Source organism: Chrysemys picta, chromosome 9 (assembly GCF_011386835.1).
Source record: "Chrysemys picta bellii isolate R12L10 chromosome 9, ASM1138683v2, whole genome shotgun sequence".
NCBI lineage: Eukaryota > Metazoa > Chordata > Testudines > Emydidae > Chrysemys > Chrysemys picta.
This window is the reverse complement of record NC_088799.1, coordinates 59497662-59516377: the sequence shown is the minus strand read 5'-3', so window position 1 is coordinate 59516377 and position 18716 is coordinate 59497662. Positions and strand designations below refer to the sequence as shown.

General features: G+C 49.6%; 1 protein-coding gene across 1 annotated transcript; it reads left to right on the top strand.

Moving 5' to 3' along the window:
* Positions 1–469: 469 nt before the first annotated feature.
* Positions 470–15266, top strand: LOC101948195 (serine/threonine-protein kinase Nek5-like). The gene is made up of 5 exons (XM_008177676.4): positions 470–713; positions 7753–8895; positions 11732–11791; positions 13593–13796; positions 14733–15266. The coding sequence occupies exons 2-5, from the start codon at positions 7773–7775 to the stop codon at positions 14879–14881; spliced, it is 1536 nt and encodes a 511-aa protein (XP_008175898.1). The 5' UTR covers positions 470–713; positions 7753–7772; the 3' UTR covers positions 14882–15266.
* The last annotated feature ends 3450 nt before the right edge of the window (positions 15267–18716 follow it).

Here is an 18716-nt window from a genome sequence, read left to right as displayed (position 1 = left end):
GTAATAGCCTCACGTGCTGCTCTGTTAATATTATATGCTGTAGCAGGACCAGGTACCATAGTGATAGGACTGTGTGACAGCACAGCTAGACAATGTACCGTTACTGCAGAATACTGTAGTACTTTTTCCTAGGAAAACGTAAAGGAAGGGGTCTGATTCTCCTCTAAGTCACCCTGGCTTTATCCTGGTGTTAGTCTGGTTTACATAAGTGCAACTGAGGCGAGGATCAGGCCCTGAAGGACTCTGTAACTTCATTCCCCGTTCAGACTGGCCTAGCCTTGGTGACTGTCCCACCCCGGGGGGGAAGGATTGCAAGGCCCCCAGGAGCTTTCCCTGTCCCGTGAAGCCTGATCAGAAGCCAGCGTCATTGCTTCTCAGGCCTGCACAGCAGCTGGGGTAAGCTGGGTTGCCACGGAGACGTCCAAAGCAAGTCTAGCAGTGCACTGCAGCACCCGGCCCGAGCCAGGTAGGGAAGCCTGAGAACAAATACAGGCCAGCTCCAAACTTCCTGGTTGGGGAACCGTCAGAAGATTCACCTGGGCTAGTCTTGGCGACCCACCAGCCTTCTCCCTGCAAACAGGAAATCTGCATACCCCTGGGTAAATCTGTCAGCGTTGAGACAGTGATCTCTCTGCACAGCTACATAGCCACAGGCTGGTAGGCTGCTTTTCAGAAATCAGGGGGCTCTGATTTGTGGTTTGCAGGCCAACAAGGTAAGCACCGTTTCAAAGATCAAGAAAAGCAAAGTGCAGGGCCGAGCTGTGGTTGCTGTCTATTTCAGTCATTGCATCAGCAGGCGCATGTAAACCTGTCAACAGCCTAGAGAACTCCTTGGAGGGAAAATAAACAATAAGGGACAGATAAACTGAGGAAGGTTTGTTAACATTCAGAAATAGGGATGCATTTTGTCATAGCATTTTTTATCCCAGAGCACAGAGCAATCACCGTAGATTTAGTATAGGGTTACTATACGTCCGGATTTTCCTGGACATGTCCGGCTTTTTGGGGCTCAAATCCCCATCCAGGGGGAAATCCCCAAAAGCCGGACATGTCCGGGAAAATCGGGAGGGACGGAGGGCTCGGTGGTGCTCGGCCGGGGCTTCTGGGGCTGGGGTCGGCGGTGTGGGGCCGGGCTGGGGCCGGCGGTGCTCGGCAGGAGCCGGGGGTGCGGGGCCGGGGCCGGTGTGGTGCGGGGCCGGGGGCACGGTGCCGGGCCGGGAGCCGGGGGCGCGGTGCCGGGCCGGGAGCCGGGGGCGCGGTGCCGGGCCTGGGTCCAGGAGCCGGGCGCGCGGTCCCGGGCCGGGGGCTGGGGTCGCGAGGCCGGGCCGGGAGCCAGTGCCCCAGGGCCCGAGCCAAGCCGGGCGGGAGACGCTGGGGCCAGAGCCTCTTGGCCTGAGCCAGCCAGCCGGCCGCCGAAGGGAGCCGCTCGGCCAGGAGGGCCGGACTGGGCCGCGCCGCGCCGCACCCCGCCCCAGCCTACCTGCTGCCTCCCTGTTTCAGGCTTCCCGCGAACATTTGATTCGCGGGAAGCAGGGGAGGGGGAGGAGAGCAGGGGGCGGAGCGTTCAGGGGAGGGGGCAGAGTTGGGGCGGGGCTGAGGGTGGGGAAGAGGCGGGGTTGGGGCGGGTCTGGGTCCCCATGGAGTGTCCTCCTTTTTAAAAACTAAAAGATGGTAACCCTAATTTAGTAAAAGTCACTGTTTTCAGGGGAAATGGTGTGTAAAGTCACAGGAACACAGTTTATAGGTGGGGGGGGGTTCTACATGGATCCAGCCCCTTGGGGGAGGAGGCTTCAGGGGAAGAGGGGATGAGGAGAGGGACAGGAGAGAAGGGAATGCATGAATGCACTTGACCCAAAGGGTGTTAGATTTAGCTCACTTTGTTTCTGCACTGCCCCTTTTATGAATATTTGAGGGGACTATGGCAAAAGCTGCACCAAAATGGCAGATATTGAAAAGGAAAAAAAAGGATCAGGAAAGAAACTCTGAGCAAACTATGTGTAATAGAGACTGGTGATTACAGTGGGTATGTGTATGTATATATGAGCAGCACAGGAAAGATGAAAGAGATACAGTATAAACCCTCTTGAATTGAGATAATGGGAACGAACATTTTCTGTATTGCATTCAGATGCATTTACATAGCATTTACTGTGATAGCAGCCATTCAGCGATATGTTTTGTAAATGGTGCTTTTCATTTATACTCTATAGATAAATTTATGAACAGGATCACTCGATGGGGTTTCCTGTGATATCAGGGGACTGGACTCAATGACCTGGCAGGTCCTAAGTTCCTATATTTGCCTAGTGTAGCTTTGCTGTACTTTGCTTTTGTTGTGAGTTTCTTTGATGGAGAAACCTGCTATACGTGACAGCTTAAAAGAAAATGGAACTATGGGAAGTTAGAAAAGCCAAGGACTGCAGAATAAACAAAGCTCTGTTTCAGGGGCACTGCTGTGGGGAGGAACATAGCTACAGCACTTGTTTTACCGTTGTTTAAAGAGATTGGAGAAGATTTCAGAAGAACCCACATGTAGGGTGACAAGACCGCAAGTGTGAAAAATCGGGACAGGGGATGGGGGCTAATAGGAGCCTTTATAAGAAAAAGACCCAAAAATTGTGACTGTCCCTATAAAATTGGGACATCTGGTTACCCTACCCACATGGAGGTTTGTCCTCTGCTCTCACTGCCCCCTGTGACCTTCCTAGGAGTTTTCCAGGCTCCTCTCAACATCTTCCTTCCTCCCTCTCTCCGTCTCTGCTCCCTTTTCAGGCCCCACTGCTTGTGCTAATCACCTTGTGTGGGAGGGGCTCCACTGGCAGCAGATGTGTGACAAGAGTTTTGCCCAGGGCACCAGTTCAAGTCCAACCAGCACTGGGAGTGGCTGAAACACATGAATGTGTGATGGGAAAGGGGTCAGTGGCAGGGGCGGCTCCAGGCACCAGCGCAGCAAGCGCGTGCCTGGGGCAGCAAGCCGCAGGGGGCGGCCTTCCGCGGCATGCCTGCAAGAGGTCCGCCGGTCCTGCAGCTTTGGCGGCAATTCGGCGGCAGGTATGCCGATGGAGCGGCACCGACAGACATCCCGCAGGCATGGTGCCAAAAGCCGCCTGCCTGCCGTGCTTGGGGCAGCAAAAAACATAGAGCCGCCCCTGGTCAATGGTGTCCCTCACAGTGGGCAGTAGTTGGCCCCCTCCCTTCATGGCAGCCTCAGCAGAGCCAAGGACTAGATGGGCTGTGGAGACAGAACACACCTCTTGCCCTATCTGGGTCTCTGCAGGGCAGAGCTTTGGTGCACTGGCGTGGTCTCCAGGCAAGCTTACGTTGCCATTACCTGCGCTATGGCAGGAGGCCTGCGTTCTCCAGCCTGTCAAGCCGTTCATTAGCCTGGCACAGGAGAGAATGGGGGGGAAGGTGGCTGTAAGTTGAAAATATGGCTCTGCTCTGACTTTGTAGAAATGACACTACAGAAGCCTCCTCTTTATCTTCCTCTGCCTCCATCTGCAAAGCACTCAGGTTACACATCAAAAGATGGTTTCCTTTCTAACTGCCAGCCCCGTCAATTCCTGGTACTTGAGCGTCAGGCTGGGCTCTTTCCTTCTTGCTCAGCATTGGCAATAATAAAGGTCCTAGAGGCCAAACTCTACCCTCAGCGACACCTTTGCAACCCCATTGTCTTACTTGGGTTTGCAAAGGTTTCACTGATTGGCCCTGTAATTGCAACCGTCATTATACTGCAACAGGAGAAACAGAATGCAGGTTGTTCTTCCATAGGATTGGCAGGAGTGAAAACGGAGTTGGCTCAGTAAAGCCAGCAGCTCTGAACCTGATACACACATGGGCATCAGACCTTTGGAGTAAGGAGGGGCCATTTTTCTACAAGCACCTTTCAGAGCTCAACCACACTTCCAACAAGCTCTTGTGTACTGTGGAGCTTCCCCTCTGAGGCGATATTGTGTCTCCAGGTCTGTCTACGCTGCAGTCATAGGTGGGAGTGCAGCACGTGTAGATGTACCTGAGCTAGCATTGGTCTAGCTAGGCCAGGGATTGATAGCAGTGAAGCCGTAGCAGCATGGCCTTCAGTGCAAACTAGCCACTGAGTAAGCACTGGGGGTCCCAGGTGGGTTTGTTCAGCCCACACTAATGCAATTTCACTGCTGTTGGTTCCTGAGCTAGTCTGGGTCTGTCTACACATGGTGCAGGCACAACTCTGCCAGACCCTCATATGTTAGCCCCAAGAGTTCCCTGGAACCTGGGAGGCAGAAGGTGTCTCAGTTCTGCCAGGCATGCATTGCCTCACTGTCTACTCTTTTGTCCAGATGCTTTCCAGTTTCATAGCTGGCGATTCCCTAGTACAGTTTGGCACTATACGGCATTTGCTCTTGGTTGTTTCACAACCCCTGTAAATATGCCTTCCCCTGCCAGCAGCTCATTACTTCTCAGCAAGGCTGGTTCTACTGTTTTTGCCACCCCAAGCAGTGCGCCGTATTGCCGCTGCGGACGGTGGGGGCTGTCCGTGTGCCGTTAGGGCTGCACGCGCGTTTCCGCGGCGGCGGCAATTCGGCGGCAGCTTCTGTCTTCAGCCAAAAGACAGACGCCGCCAAATTGCCGCCGCGGGCAGCTGAACATAGAAGCTGCCGCCGAATTGCCACCACCGCGGAAACGCACGTGCCACCCTAATGGCACACAGACTGTCCCCGCCCTTCACGGTGGCAAGTCAGTGCGCTGCTTGGGGCAGCAAAAACACACGGACTGCTGCCTCTTGCAGATTGCCGCCCCAAGCACCTGCTTGGAATGCTGGTGCTGGGAGCTGGCCCTGCTTCTCAGGGAGGAAGGATGGTCTTGTGGTTAAAGCAAACAACTTCAAATCAGGGGATTTGGGTTCCATTCACTCACTGGTCACTGTAACGCAGCCTTCAAAGACTCAAGAGTGTGAGCACCAACCTCAGGGTGGCCTGTTAAGAACCTGGGAACAAACCCCAAATGGGTTGTGAATTCTATACTTAGACTTCACCAACTAATAATCAAGTGTAAACTCCACAGGCACTAGGACAGCCTAAACATGGAGTCGCAGACAGTCCCCTTGGGTTCTCCGATCTGTCTTGCCACCCAGGTGAGCCTGCCTTTGTGACAGATCAGTGGTTCTCAACCAGGGGTACACATACTCCTGGGGGTCCACAGAGCTCTGCCAGGGGTTACATCAACTCATCTAGATATTTGCCTAGTTTTACAACAGGCTACATAAAAAGCACTAGCAAAGTCAGTACAAACTAACATTTCATACAGACAATGACTTGTTTATGCTGTTTTATATAGTTTACACTAAAATGTAAGTACAATATTTATATTCCAATCAATTGATTTTATAATTATATGGTAAAAATGAGAAAGTCAGCTATTTTTCAGTACTAGTGTGCTGAGACACTTTGGTATTTTTATGTCTGATTTTGTAAGCAAGTAGATCTTAAGTGAGGTGAAACCTGGGGATACATGACAAATCAGACTCCTGAAAAGGGTACAGTAGTCTGGAAAAGTTGAGAGCCACTGTGATAGATGGTCCCTTATGCCAAGGATCTCAGCAGTATTTAGGTTACTTCCAGTCCCAAAGGACCAGTCACTTACCTCAGGTCAATTGTACCTTAGATCTCACACCAAAGACACTTGTAGCCAATGTTCCCTCTAAGTTTTTACATTCATGTGTGAAATGAATTTTGTTATGTGCACCAATATGGAAGTGATGTATGGCGGGGGTGGGGCCGAGGAGTTCGTAGTGTGGGAGGGGGCTCAGGGCTGGGATAGAGGGTTGCGGTGCCGGGGGGTGAGGACTCTGGCTTGGGGTCCGGGCTCTGGGATGGGGCCGGGGATGAGGAGTTTGGGGTGTGGGAGGGGGCTCAGGGCTGGGGCAGAGGATTGGGGTGCAGGGAGGTGAGGGCTCTGGGGTGGGGCTGGGGATGAGAGGTTTGGGATGCAGGCTGCCCCAGGGCTGCAGCAGGGAGAGAGGACTCCCCCCAGCCCTCTCTCACCGCAGCAGCTCCAGGGCAGGGGGAGAGGCGCCTTTTGTCGGCTGCAGCAGCTCCAGGGCCAGGGTTGGGGGAGAGGCGTCTCTCCCCGCGGCGTGCCTGCGCAGTCCTTGATAGCCTGCTGCACGGCCACACAGCTTAGAGGGAACTTAGCTTGTAGCCTATCATATAATCAGGGCCGGCTCCAGGCACCAGCATAGGAAGCAGGTGCTTGGGGCGGCCAATTCAAAGTGGCGGCACTCCGTCTGGTATCGGGGTAGCACGTCCGGGTCTTCGGCGGCAATTCGGCGGCGGGTCCCTCATTCCCTCTCTTCCTCTTTGAGCTGCCGCCGAATTGCCGCCGAAGAGGAAGAGAGGGAGGACCCGCCACCAAACTGCTGCCGAAGAAGCAGCGCGCTTTAGCTGCTGCCGAAGTGCCGCCGCTCGTCTTTTTTTTTTTTTTTTTTTTTGCTGCTTGGGGTGGCAGAAAAGCTGGAGCCGGCCCTGCATATAATAAACTACATACAGATTTATAAAGTAGGAAAAGGAAACAGGAGAATTATTTACAAGGTTAAAGCAGATAAACATATATACACAAATGAGTTACAATCTTAAGTTTCAAAAAGTAATAGAAGCTTCTATAATAAGCAAGCTCTATATGTCCTTTAGGGCTAACCCAGGCTAAGCACTGAGGATCTTTTGCTTATGCCTAGCAAACCTTGCCCCTCAGGGGCCAAGCAGCATAGAGATAATCAGTTTCTTTTCTGTCTGGGGTTTTTATCCCCTTCCTGCTATGTGCTCTGAACTGCAAACTCAGCTGATGGGAGAATTCACTTGCATGACTAATCTTCATTGAGGGGAGAGTAGGACAACAGAGTCTTTTGTCCTCTTTAATGCCCCACAGTAGACCCTCTAGTGTCCATCTGGTGTCAATGGACCTTTCCCATTGGGCAGGATGTAGCACCTACTGTTGCAGATTAGCACTTTACATTAGTTAATGCATCTCTCCTGTCTGGTGATTTACATAGTCACAGAGGCTTACAATACAACCACTCTAATATTACCTTACAAAACGGGATGCAGATGTTATAAGTGAGATTAATGCATGCAGCAACTCACAAGCTTTCAAAAAAAGACTAAACACATTTTTAATCCTAATATCTATTTTAACTACACTAACTCACCGGTGATCCAGCCTGGTTCCACGAGGTATTCGTCAGTGTTCCATTGAGACATGGGGGCATTGGCATGAGCTGGCACCTGGTCTGTCGGCATCACAGTCACACTGCAGACCAGCAGCAGTGCAAGCTTCCTGAACATCAACCCCCACCAATAAACCTCAACCCTGCCCTGGAGAGGCCACCTCTGTTGGTGAAGCATGGCCCATTCAATCCTTGGCCTTTCAGCTAAAATTGCCAACAACGGGAATTAGTGTCATAGTGGTTTCTGTGATGTAGCTCCTAGCCACTGGACTGAGCCCAGCAAATCCCTTCTCACAGGCCCACTAAGCAACTGCTGTCAGAGAGCCACATCATTCAATCCCTCCTGGCCTGGTGCAGATTCAAACCAGTGATGTAGAGGTGAAAGGCTCCAAATCCTGTTACCAACACCTTGCCCCCTTCCAATCCCTGTCATCAACACAACCACACAATTAGCATAAAGTTGAGGGTAACCTCCCTCAGTCGTGAAACAGAAAGCATGCAGACTTGGTTGACATCTTTAACATGGTAACCTGAGGTTTTGCTTCTCCTTCTAGCTTGAACGCTGGTTGAGACAATGGAGAAGTATGAGCAAATACTAACCATAGGCAGGGGATCAAGTGCTGAGGTCTTCCTGATGAGGAACATAGAGACAAAGAAACTGTTTGCCGTGAAAAAAATCAAGACAGATCCATCAAAGAAAATGAGAACCAAAGAGGCAGTGCTTCAGGAGGTGACCATCCTGGGCAAACTCAAGCACCTCCACATTGTAACCTGCCATGAGCACTTCTTTGAGGAGGAACATATGTTCATCATCCAGGATTACTGTGATGGTGGCTCCCTGGATGACCACATTAAGATGAGGAAGGAGGGGTACTTTCCCGAGAACACAATCATGGAATGGTTTGTGCAACTAGCTATGGCTGTTCAGTACATCCATTCCATAAAGATCCTGCACCGAGATATCAAAACATCCAATGTGTTTCTCACTAAGAAAGGGATGGTGAAACTGGGGGACTTTGGCATTTCGAAGGTCATGAACAGCACCCTGGACATGGCAAGCACTTTTGTAGGCACACCCTATTACTTGAGCCCAGAGCTCTGCGAGGATGTGCCGTACAGCTCCAAGTCAGACATCTGGGCGCTGGGATGTGTTCTCTTTGAAATGTGTGCCTTAAAGCCACCCTTTGATGGAATAAATCTGGTCAGCTTGTTTTACAAGATTGTGAAAGGCGAGTATGCCGCTGTGCCAGAGTGCTATTCTGAGCCCCTGCATGGCTTGATCCAAACCATCCTGGCAAAGTGCCCAGGAAAGAGACCCAGTGCCAGCAGCATCCTCAACATCCCTTTTGTCCAGCAACACCTGAAGCTCTTCCTTCACCAAGAATCCCAACTCTTCAAGCAGCAACATCTGGCAAAGCTCCATGAGGAGGACAACACAGATCCCCTCTCATCCACACCTCAAAGTAAGACACTGTTGGCTCACCAAGGGAGGGGAGCCTTAAGGCCAAAGTCAGCTCCACGGTATATCAACACACACAGTCCAGAGCTTTATGAGCCAGAGGAGCTCTCCAGCACTCTAGACAGCAGCTCAGATTACTCTGAAGACTTTGAGCATAAAAGTGTATCTTCCATTGAGGAGAACTTAGAAGATGACATACCCATTCCACCTCTGATCAAGGAGGTGCCAAGAGAGATAGGTAAGAGCTGGGTATTGGCCACTGCTGGGGATAGTCTACTCGACTAGTCTGTCCTATGCTTCTAAATACCATAAAATAATGGGTTCAAACAGTAAGTGACATCAGAGAGCCACCAGGGAACACTGGGTGTAGGAGGGGAGAAAAGGCTCCGGAGACCAGGCTGAAATCCAAGAAATGGGAAAGAGAGAAGTGTGAGATTTTGCTGGTTTGTTTTTATTTGGTGGGGAGAGAGGAAAGGGAGCAGACCTGCTAGGCCCCCAGCCCTGGTTCTTGACTTTTTTGCCTGTGCAGAATGGAAAGTTTTTGTTATTATTTTACTGCAGTAAAAAGGCTGATTCCTAAATCCTGACAACCATCACTTGCATATACAGATGTAGTATCTCAGGAGATTAAGGGCTTCGTATTAAGAAGTGCCTCCAGTTTTCTTTCTGAAAAATTACACATGCGCATTTGTTTGCATAAACCTCACATGCAAATAGGCATCTGAGCATTCAGGGCAAGTAATTGTGAGCCTAACTACACACTTACCAGGCACAAAGTTAGAGGCCCCTTTGAAGGTGGCTGGAAATTTGTCCTTAAATATACAGCTACAGACACACCACAGACACACTCCAAACTTCCCACATCATATTGAATTTCATAGCCACACTGGAATGCTCAGACCTGGCCTCAATATTAATATTGTCAAAATTACAAGGGAAAACTATAATTTCAAGTGTTTTCAAATTCAGAAACCAAATACGAAATGTAGGCTTGATGCAGATACATACAACTGCATGTACATCCATGCATGATCTGCATATCTTTGGGATGAGAAGCACATGGTTTTCATATCGACCTTCAGGTCTTGTGTGCAATCTGAACCAAGCACCTCTTGCAGTCTGAGCAAAAGTCTTACCTCTAGCATGTCTCTGCTAAAATTAGAGGTGTCATAACTTTCATAGTATTTTTTCTTTTGCCACCAGAGCTTCATACCAGGATCTCTGTAACCAAGAGCCACATCCTTAAGCTGCTAGTGCAGCAATAAGGCCGCCAGGCCAGCCATAAGAGTACCGTCACGCAGGGGCGGCTCTAGCTTTTTTGCCGCCCCAAGCACGGCAGGCAGGCTACCTTCGGCGGCTTGCCTGAGGGAGGTCCCTGGTCCCGCGGATTTGGCATACCCGCCGCCGAATTGCCGCCAAATCCGCAGGACCGGCGGACCTCCCGCAGGCATGCCGCCGAAAGCAGCCTGACTCCCGCCCTCACAGGGACCAGCAGGGTGCCCCCCGCGGTTTGCCGCCCCAGGCACGCACTTGGAGCGCTGGTGCCTGGAGCCGCCACTGCCGTCATATTCAAAGTGCAGCTGACTTTTAGGTTCTGCAGGTTCTTGCTCTGTCAGGCTAATGAAACAATCCTAAACATGCCTCTGCCATCCTGGATTTCCTCTGCAATAAAATATCCAGGCAACCGCTTTGGCTTTAATTCTGTTTGAACATTACACAGAACTGAAGGGCTGGCTTGAGACATGTGATTCCCGGATTCCCTCCTGCCATGACCTGAATCTGAGGTGACAGCTGTGCTATGTAGAGGGCACAGAGAAATACTCCAGTCCTTGCCCTTTTAACCTTGGAACCGCCAGACATTTCAGCTAACAACACTGTGGAAGAGCCAGCAGTTGGCTAGAATGACCTCTCAGGGAGGTGCTGGCAGCACACTGGGAAACCATGAACCACACAATATAGTGTATTGCAAAGTTACTAGGCACTGCTAAATAATTACACCTATAAGTTCAAGGGGCATAGTAAAGGGCCCCAGAAAAGCCCACGGGCAATTTTTTTGCACTGTGTGAACTTAAAAAAAAAAAAAGGATGAGCATTTCCCCTGAAATTTTGTATAAAAATAAAGACTAGTCAGATTATTCTTACAGAGGCATATAGAGCTGTCTACCCTATGTGCCAGCCCATGACGCCGGCCACAGTGGCCAGCCGTGCAAGGGGAGTCTGTGGCGTCCCTAAGGGAAGTGGTGCCTCTGTGCACCTAGCTCTGGAGGGCAGTGCCAGGCCTCTCGGCGTTTTCTTTGGCCGGTGCAGCTCTGCATTGCCCTCAGAGCAGGGACATGCATTATAGGCACAAACTGAGCCCTATTTAAATAAAAATAAATATGTAACCCAACTTTTTCCCTAAGCTGGGTATATAAGCAATAAGTAGTCACAACTCATTATGGGTTGTATAAGGCCTAACCCTGCAAGTGGTTACTACCATGTACATCCATACTCCTGTGCAGAGGCACATGATTCCAGGATGGGGGTGAGGACACCCAGACAACCTCATAGTATTCTAGAGGTTTGCTGTCTAGGGCTATAAAGAGCTTTGTACCAGGCACACTTTTCTATCAGTTAGAACTAGACAGACCCATGCATACAACTTTGCTCTGCTCCCCAACCTGACTTACAACATCCCCTCTTAACCTAGTCCTGCCCCTCCCTGCAACACTCTCTGCCAATGCACCTCAGGCCTGGACTGCTGCCGCCTCTGCTATTGCAGGCAGGCATTAGGGAGAGCTAGCCATGTGAAAATGGCTGGTGGCTTTAGGATGAAGTAAAATCAGATCTAGGATAAGATCAACCAAGTGGATGTTTTTACGGGGGACTTAACCAGGATTTAAACTAGAGACAGGTCTGAACCAGAGCCCCAGATTTGGACACTTGGAACTTTGAGGGAGCTAAAATTTGGACCTATACCCAAATTTGAATCCTCATCTCAGGACCATCTCTGGTTGACACCAGTGTTGTCATAGAAAACCCACAGCATTAAGCCCCTACTCTGTCTGACATGTGTCTTCTTTCCTTTGTTGCAGACCAGTGCAGCTCTCCTGACAGACTATTATCCTCCAGCCGTCTGAGCACAGATTTGCAAGGTACTGTCACATGTCCTGCACGATCCCTGAAACCCAGAGCAATGAAAGCCCAAATCAGGACTTTCACGAAGGCATGCATGATCTTGGTCAGACACAATATAACCCCCACGCCAAATGTGTGCCCACCATTAGTTTTTGCACACACTGCGTTGTTGTACAGCTGGGTTTATGCTGGGAACAGATGTGGAAAAGACAAAATATAGCCAGGAAGATGGTTCTGGAGTATGCCTGGGAATGTCAGGACAGAGCCCCAGTGTCATCAGAGTCCAAGCTCCACTTTGCAATCCCCTTGTGCAAGTCAGAGAACATTCAGAGAACACCCAGCCCTCTGGCTGATTAATCAAACCCAGCCCAAACTGGAAATTCTTTCATCTTGTTACAAAGTGGCTTCCTGCACTGAAAATCTTGGTGTTCTGACACAAGTTGCATAGGTCAGGGGTCCTCAACCTTTTCCTTTCTGAGCCACCCCCCCCCCCACCCCGCCACACACACACACATAGGGGATGGAGCACCCACGGGGAAAAATTGGTGGGTTCTGAGCACCCACCGGTAGCTCCTCGCCCTGCCCCAGCTCGCCTCCGCTCCACCTCCTCCCCCTCCTCCCCCTCCCCTGAGCATGCCGCTTCTCCCCCCTAGCTCCCAGCTCTTCTCACCATGAAACAGCTGTTTTGTGGCGGCAAGTGCTGGGAGGGAGGGGGTAGCAGGGGGAACACAGCGCGGGGGGGAAGAGGCGGGGCCAGGGCAGGGATTTGGGGAAGGAGTCCAATAGGGGCAGGGAGGGAAAGGAGTTGGGGCGGGGACTTTGGGGAAGGGGTTGGAATGGGGACGGGGCAGGGGCAGGGGCAGGGCATGGTGGAGTCGGGGTGTGGCAGGGCAGTGCGAGCACCCACCGGCGCCGGGAAAAGTTGGCACCTATGCGCACACATATGCTATAAAAACTCCACGGCCCAATTGTACCACAACAACGGGTTTTCTGTATATGAAAGCCAGGGCGGCATTAGGGGGTTGCAAGCAGGGCAATTGCCTGGGGTCCCATACCACAGGGGGCACCACAAAGCTCAGGCTTTGGCTTCAGCCCTGGATTGTGGGGCTGGAGACCCTGGGCTGCAGTCCTGCACAGTGGGGCTTTGGCTTTCTGCCCTGGGCCTAGTGAGTCTAACACTGGCCATGCTTTGTGGACCCCCTGAAACCTGTTCACGGCCCCAAGAGAGCTCCAAGCCTCTGGTTGAGAACCACTGGCATAGGTCACTGGCAAACACATGCCTTCTGGGGGAGCCAGCTAGTCCTGCCCTCTCAGGGTATGTTTCAAGTAGGGTAGCAGGGAGGCCTTGTCCCACACCTCTCTGTCTCTGTTGGGGAGGTGTGCAGTCCTGGCATGAGACATGCACAGGGCCTCCCCCCAGCTGAACTGAGGCCATCCCCTGTGCAAGGGCCGAAGGTCTGCGTAATGTGATATGGAGATGGCGTGGCGGTGGGCCAGGGAGTGAAGGGTGGTGAGGTGTGATGTGCATGTGTGAGGAGGTGTGTGTTGTGTTGGGGCACAAGGTTGTGTGTGTTGAAGAGGTGCTGTGTAGGGGCAGGTGATGTGTGTGACATGCCAGGGGAAGCGAGTGTGTTGGGGGAGCGTGGAGCTGGGCACTGAGGTGGGTGCAGCGTGTGTGCAGACCAGCAGGTTGAGTTGTGTATCGTGGGGTGGGGGATATTTGATGCAGAGGAGCGTGACTCTAGTCTGAAAGCAGCACCAAGAGCAGCCTGAGACTGTATTAATGCTGTTGGGGCTCCCCTGCCCCTCCCGCTGCAGAGTGGAAGGATGAGGCGGAGCTGACCGATTACCCTGATGATTTTGAGGAGGTTGAGGAGACCAGCCTGGAGGACGTGGTGAGCAATGCTCGCTGTGCGATCAAGATGCCAGCTGACAATGAGGCATTCCAGGAGGAACAGATGGATCACCAAGGGCCTGCTGATCTCTCCTCCACCCTGAAGACTTTGTGGGAGACATGCAAAGGTGAGGAAACACTGGAAAGCCAGTAAATGCACTAGGAACTACTAATCTTCTTGCCTTTCCATACTAACTGCAGGCCTGCAGGGGACGGACAAGGAGGCTAGGCTCATCTGATTCCTGGGCTTCTGCTTTGCAGGAGACAAGCTGAGCTGTGAAAAAGGTCCTCCGCTTTTTCCATGCTGTGAAGGAATTCAACTACCCACAACCTCTCTCCTTCACACACGTTGTCCCAGAATCCTTTGCATCATTCCACACAGGGCACTGGCGTAGTGACCCCTAGGTTCAAAAGCTCAACGTTAGCCTGAGGCCCCAGGTGGGAAGTAGGAGTGGGGGGTGACTCCACCCACCTCCCTAATGCTACCGTTGGTACCTTCTGGGGGGCTCTGAGACACGACTTGGGGGAGTGAAGTGCAGTCACTATGGCCCATTCTTTCTGCTATGTCTGCCAGAGAGGGTAGGGTAACACTTAGCACAGTCCATCCCCAGCGCAATCACTGTACACACTTGAAACCAGTGAACTTCCCGATCACCCCTCAGGTAGCTAATAATCATTATCTCCATTTCACAGTTGGGGAAACTGAAGCCAAAAAGTCATGTGACACACCCCAAACTGCACAGTGCATCGGGGCAAAGCTGAGACTAGACTGCAGCTTGGCTAATTCCTTCCCATCACCCTGATGTGGCATCAGCTGTCCCTGCCATACTAAGTGCAAGGTACAGCAGCAGTTTTGGTACTGTAGACATCTATCTACCAGAAAGTGGCATGAGATCTAGAAATACTACTGAATGACCAATGGGCAGTGTCAGCCTTCAGTCCCTAGTCAGCTGGGCTGGGTTTGAACAAGTGAGGTGAGAAGCAAGGTTCCATACTACATTGCCCAACTCTGAATATACCCGCCTGGGGTCATCTGAACTCATCTCTTTGTCACTTGCCTGCAGGTGAGGCTGGACCTTCTCTGTATGATGAAATCACAGGTCAGGCCCAGTTCACCCCTGAGGATCTGCAGCCTCATTTTGAACATCGAATGGGCCCTGACCACCTGGAGACCTGCTATCTGCTCCTCAGCTTGGACCAGGAAACAACTTAGTCCAGGCCTCTTCATGGAGACAGCCTGAAGGAAGAGAGTTTAGCTGAAGATACAAAGTAGTGTGCTGCTGAGTGTTGTTCCGGATTGGCAAATAAGGTTGCCTGATGGCCAATGCTGAGTTTTCACTCCTTGCTTGGTACATAAGAACGGCCATACTGGGTCAGACCAATGATCCATCTAGTCCAGTGCTCTGTCTTCCAACAGTGGCCAGTGCCAGGTGCTTCAGAGTGAATGAACAGAACAGGCAATCAAGTGATCCATCCCCTGTTATCCACTCCCAGTTTCTGGCAATCAAAGGTCTAGGGACACTCAGAGCATGGGATTGAATCCCTGACCATCTTGCTAATAGGCATTGATGGACTATCCTCCACAAATAGCATCACAATAATATAAAGCACTGAGCCTGCTGGAATCCTGCTGCAGAGATGGAGTGCAGAAGGAGGGTGCAGAGGCATAGGTGCAGTTACTATGGTATCACTTTCCGATGCAAAACTAGGGTTTATCATTTCCAAACTACATTTTCATTTGCCCTTGGATTATTTTTTTGGCCCAGGAGATGGAGCTGTAGGAAGTAGCATAATATAAATAAAGGTTTGTGACAGACATTAGAAGGTTTGACAGCTCTGGGCACTGAAGTACATGGTATAAGCAGAAGGCTCAGTCAGCAGTGTGGAAATATAGACTCTTCCGCAAGTCTAGTTCACTTGCTAATCCTGAAGTCTCTGAAAACTCCCCCAGTGCCTGTCTATCTTGTGCCACAGCCAAATGCTGATTCACAGAGCCAGAAGCTCTAACTAAGCCCAGAGCTGTAACTGTAATAGGTACCACTTCCCTGGCAGCAAAGTTTTGATCTGGTCCACTACAACCTTTTATGCGATTTGTGTGAAATGATGAAATATGAGAGCTAGTCTTCCCTCTTTCTTATCTTCAGACTAGAGTCCCGTTGCCAGCTGATCACCTAATGCTTCTGTAATTTCTTAGTCAAGCTGAAGTTCTGAAGTGGCAAGAGTCTCATAGGTAACATATGCCATCTCTGCACTCAGAATGTCTGCAGACACATCTGCATGGATTGCCTCCCACAACCCATATTAAAAGGGGCAGGGTCACATTTCTATCTGAAATTTGTGTACCAAAGATTCCTATTAATGAAAGAGATTAGAGGAAACATATGTAGCAATTCCACTTTGACAGAACTCTCATGCACTCATTAGGGAGTGGAACTCATAGGCAGTGTTCCCCGGGCCTGGTGCTGGTGGAGCTCGTGGCTATGCTCATCCCCAGACCCCACAAGTGGTTGTTTATTGGTAATAACATCAGTACAGCTGAAATGGGAGGTGTGTGCAGAGAGGAAGGGGCAGGGGAAGGGTAGAGGTCAGAGGCTGCACAGGGTTGTTGGTATTGCTGCTAGGTCTGCCCAAGGGAGCAGGAAAAGCCTTATATAAAAAAATATTAAAGCAGCATTGCCAACCCCAAGTGTTCAAACATTGTGAGTCAGGCCCAAAAAATCATGAGCATATAAAAAATAACTTTGGAGTCTTATTTGCCTTTAGAGTTCACATTTGCAAGCCCAGACACTTACCTTTTAATGAAAGCTAAGATTCTCACATAATGTCCCAACTCCAAGACTGGGTGTGTGTGTAAAAATAGCCACCAAATATCACAAGAGTCGGAAATACTGTAAAAAGGAATTTTTGAAAAACATCCTGTCCATGCTATTTAAAGGGTGCTCTGTCAAAAATCTGAATGTTTTAAAACAACTTGACAATGTCCCTTTAAATCTGAGATGGCTTTGAACAGCTGTGACCATGGGCAGACACAGTTACTGCACTTAACATGAAAATAAAGCTAAAACTCAGACTGAGTTGCTGATTAATAATAACAGTTCTGCTCTATCTCCTCTGCAACTCTCAATGGGGAAGAAAGGGAACACCAAAGCTTTCAGTATCTTTATTCCTTCCTACTCCGTTCAGCCTTTGCAGTATTGTTATAATCGTGTTGGTCCCAGAATATGAGACAAACAAGGCCAGCTCCTGTTGGTGAAAGACACAAGTTTTCAAGCCTCACAGAGCTTTTCTTCAGGCCTGGAAAAGATAATCAGAGTGCCACAGCTAAATATGAGGTGGGAGAGGTTATTAATTATAAGGGGTTAAGATATGTTGCGAGCAACCACTTATTCGAAATGCTAAATTCTACCAAACAAAGATCTAGGCAAATAATTTCCAGTTAACAATTTATTCTACAAATTTACTCTCTTTTTCTGCTTGCAAAATATCCATGACCCACTCCTGATTTACTTAATTAAATTAGTTATTCAAATTGTGGAAGTTGGAAAAAGAGCAGACATTCAGGAAGAGCAACCTGGTAAATTTAAGTACCCCCACCCTTTCCCAATACTTAGGGCTCTGGGTGTATACTACATCTGCAGGTTTGCAGGACCTTTTACCAGTGAAAGAGCCTTACACAGTAATATACTACATAATCTCTATTTATTAACAATCACCAAAAACAGACTGCACATGTTACACATACAGTGCTCACCACTTCCAATAAAACACATGAACTTTTCTTGATGGCCAGTCAGAAACAGGTCCATCTGGGGGACTTCAGTTTCTGCACGGTGTCATTGGCAGAGTGTTACGGTCTGGCAACTCTGATCTTTGGGGCTGTGTCCTGGAGTTAGTTCCCAAATAACTTCCTTTTGGACCCCAGTTTATATAGTGAAATTTGAGTTCTTTTTAGCTATATCTTAACCAATCATTACACTAAAATTTTACTAACCAATCCTAACATAGTGTAACAAAATTATTTAACCAATCCTACTCCACCACCTTAATTAATTTACACCTAGCAAAATTAATTATGTAACAGACAGAAACAATCAAAGAACCAGACAGAGACCATATGGATAAACAATAGGGAAGTGGGGACCATAATGACAAAACAATAAAGAAATGAGGATTTCACAACCACAACTATTGATAGGTGATTTCTTGCCAGACAGGATGCTATTAAACTAAGTTTTCTTTAGCCATCATTCTTTATCTGGTGATTGTGGGTGCCATTAGGACAGGGTCTCCTTCTTAACAGCCTGATATTACATTGCTTTAATGTAATTTAAATGGAATGTAAGGATGTGACTTTCTGCTTCTCAGCTAATGGCTGCTGCTTGGCTGCTCTTTTAATCTGTCTCAGAGGAAGGCCTTAGGCTTTAGGCCTTACAATATGGTTGCAGACAAAGGCCTTATCCTTACAGAAGGATGAGAGTGGGGTACCCCAAAAAGCAAAGTGACTCAACAGGACGATTTAGCAAGTCTTGATAGGTCTACTTCTTTGTGTTGGTTTTTTTCCCATTTCTTTGTTAACACTTTTTAGAGAGGAAGGATTACACTGTAATTATAATAAATAGTGTTAGTGAAGAAGTGTGTGGGACACATGCTATGCTTTGGAAACATGGAATATTCAAATATTATTGTATCAACTTTCTAAGTGTTATAACGATGCACATATTGTTATGGGCTGGCTAGTGACTGGACTCCTAGCTCAATGGGTGTGCTGCTACAAGATATTTTCCTGTAGGAGCTAAAATCACTGGGGGTAGGGTGGGGGGTGGGAAGGTAATTTATGCAAATCTCTAATGTTAAACAAAGCAGGTAACAAGTATGGGGAAATTTTGCCCCCTGGAGCAGGGCCGTAGCAACAAAGAGCGTGGCCCCCTCCAAACGGCAGCCCCCTCCGAACATATGTCCGGGCGGGGCCCCTTACAATGCAGAAACTGGAATGCGGTATTTATTTTGCCACTTTTAGGGGCCCCCTTCCTTGCGGGGCCCCCTCCGGT

Excerpts from the sequence above, each read along its gene's own strand:
- LOC101948195 (XM_008177676.4), top strand. The coding sequence starts at position 7,773 with ATGGAGAAGTATGAGCAAATACTAACCATAGGCAGGGGATCAAGTGCT. Across the intron at positions 8,896-11,731 it reads GGAGGTGCCAAGAGAGATAG|ACCAGTGCAGCTCTCCTGAC; the intron begins GTAAGAGCTGGG and ends CCTTTGTTGCAG. Across the intron at positions 11,792-13,592 it reads TCTGAGCACAGATTTGCAAG|AGTGGAAGGATGAGGCGGAG; the intron begins GTACTGTCACAT and ends CTCCCGCTGCAG.